Genomic DNA, 2,148 nt, shown 5'->3' with positions numbered 1-2,148 from the left:
AGCAGAGAAAAAAAGAACAGCTTAGGAATGTAGTGCTCTGCTTCTGCAAATAGAAAGTGGGGTAAGTCAGGACATCTCTCCCAGGACTGTGATTTCGTGATGTGGAGCACTGCGACAGCCCAGCCCTGGGGGCAGGAGGGGGGCCAGGGGGGGCGGGGGGGGCTCTATGCCAGTGGGGACCCCCTGCTCCAGGACAATCGGGGCGTCTCAGCCCCTGCCTCTTCAAAAGCCTCCCAGTGACACATCAAAACTTCACCTTACGCTCCTGCATCCGCCTGCCACTGTTTGGCTTCTCCAGCCCCATTTCTCTTTCCTCGCTTGTATTTTATTCTGCCAGATCACCTGGCTCTGGCCGGGGCTCCCAGCGCTGCCCCCTGGCTCCCTCCCCACATTCCGGAGCACTGCTGCTGAGTCTTTTTCGCTCCAGCTCCTTTCTTCACCACACAGTCTCCAATAACCGTGGCCCCACCTCACCCATAAACAGAGCAAACAGCTGGTGGAGCACAGCCCTGTCACCCTAAACACCCTCGTAAAGCGCCTCTGCCGTGAGCGCTGGCTTTGGAGCTGCTCCTCTGTCCTCCTTAGGAATTTTCTTCATAATTGATGCCCAAGATACTTGATGAATCACTGCTCAGTTACTAAACCATAAATCACTCCTCCACCCCCGAAAAGGTAAAGAAGGATCAGAGGAATGTCTACTCCTTCCTCTAAGGAGTTAGCAGAAGGACATCATGGTGGCCCACTCCCTGAAGGAATTTGCAGCAACATTTGGCCGGTGTGCTGGTGGTAGGGAAGGCTGACAAAAGGGTTTTGGCAGTTTCATGGCTTCAGGTGGCAGCATGGAGATGGCCCCTCTGGGAAGGCAGGAGGAGGAGGAGGAGGAGGAGGAGGAGGATCTGAGGTACCAGAGAGCTGCCCAAAGGGCAGAGGGGAGCTGGCACCAGGAGCGCAGATATCGCCCCTGCCCCGTGCCAAGAGGGGTCTCATACAGCCCCGGGGCCCATCCAGCACCTCCTGTGCGGGGAAGGGGTCAGGCAGGGGCAGGAGGGGGAGCTGGTGTCTGGAGGTCCCTTTTCAAATGCCACAGGGCTACTGTAATGAATTCTAATGCTATTTGGGAATAAATTTTTATAACTCAGGGGCAGAAAGATGAAAGCCCTTGTTACAATGGAATCGGAAACCTGAACTAACTGCATCATCCATAGCATTTCCCACCAAAGCGCTGACTTGAAGCATTGCAGGTACATCAAAACCATTGAGCTCCCTTTTGAATCATAGAATAGAATCATTCAGGTTGGACTTGATGATCTTCCAGGTCTCTTCCAGCTGATACGATTCCACGATTCTATGAAAAGATCCCTGGGATCATCGAGTCCAACCACAAACCCTACTCTACAAAGCTCACCCCTAACCCACCTGCCCGACAGTCCTAAACGACCTTTAAACACCTCCAGGGATGAGGACTCCACCCCCTCCCTGGGCAGCCCGTGCCAAGGGCTCACTGCTCTTGCTGGGAAAAATTTTCTCCTAAAGCCCAGTGTGACCCTGCCCTGTTGCAGCTTGAAGCCGTTCCCTCTTGTGCTATTGCCAATTACCCGTGAGAAGAGACCAGCCCCAACCTCTCCACACCGTCCTGTCAGGCAGTTGCAGAGAGTCCCCTCAACCCCCTCTGCTCCAAATTCCACAGCCCCAGCTCCTGCCGTCGCTCTTCATGAGGTTTCTTCTCCAGGCCCTTCCCCAGCTCTGTCGCCCTCCTCTGCACTCGCTCCAGCCCCTTGAGATCTGCCCAAAATTCCCACTTTCCTTACAAAACCACAAGTTTAGCCTCAGCTTATTATTTTTAACTTTTTTTTTTTCCCATTTCAAACAGGAAATCCAGTCTCTCCGACTCGAAGATGCCTTCCCTGTACGCCACATGGACTCTGTCGACCTCCTCCCTTTCCTCCCAAGGCAGCATCTCAGAAAACGGCCCGAGGCAGAGCAGACCCTTGAAACCCGTGCTGCTGCCTGTGCCCATCCCCTCGCCCGGGAGGAGCGTGGCCGTGGGACAGGCATCGCTGCGGCGCGGCCGCGGCAGCACCAGGAAGAGTAAGTTCTTCAGGGGGAGCGGCGTGTTCCTGGGCGAGGTGTGGGGGAACGGGGGCTGCA

At 55.2% G+C, this 2,148-nt stretch overlaps 1 protein-coding gene across 1 annotated transcript in view; it reads left to right on the top strand.

The window, feature by feature from the left end:
- The window catches only part of SH3RF2 (SH3 domain containing ring finger 2), a gene marked incomplete at both ends in the record, with an annotated part of 7,170 nt that overhangs the window by 2,411 nt on the left and 2,611 nt on the right, over positions 1–2,148 (top strand). Inside the window, 1 exon segment of the mRNA XM_009868475.1 lies at positions 1,871–2,088. Coding sequence (XP_009866777.1) covers positions 1,871–2,088 — 218 coding nt within the window.

This window comes from Apaloderma vittatum, unplaced genomic scaffold, assembly GCF_000703405.1.
Source record: "Apaloderma vittatum isolate BGI_N311 unplaced genomic scaffold, ASM70340v1 scaffold28984, whole genome shotgun sequence".
Lineage (NCBI taxonomy): Eukaryota > Metazoa > Chordata > Aves > Trogoniformes > Trogonidae > Apaloderma > Apaloderma vittatum.
This window is presented reverse-complemented; position numbering and strand designations above follow the sequence as displayed.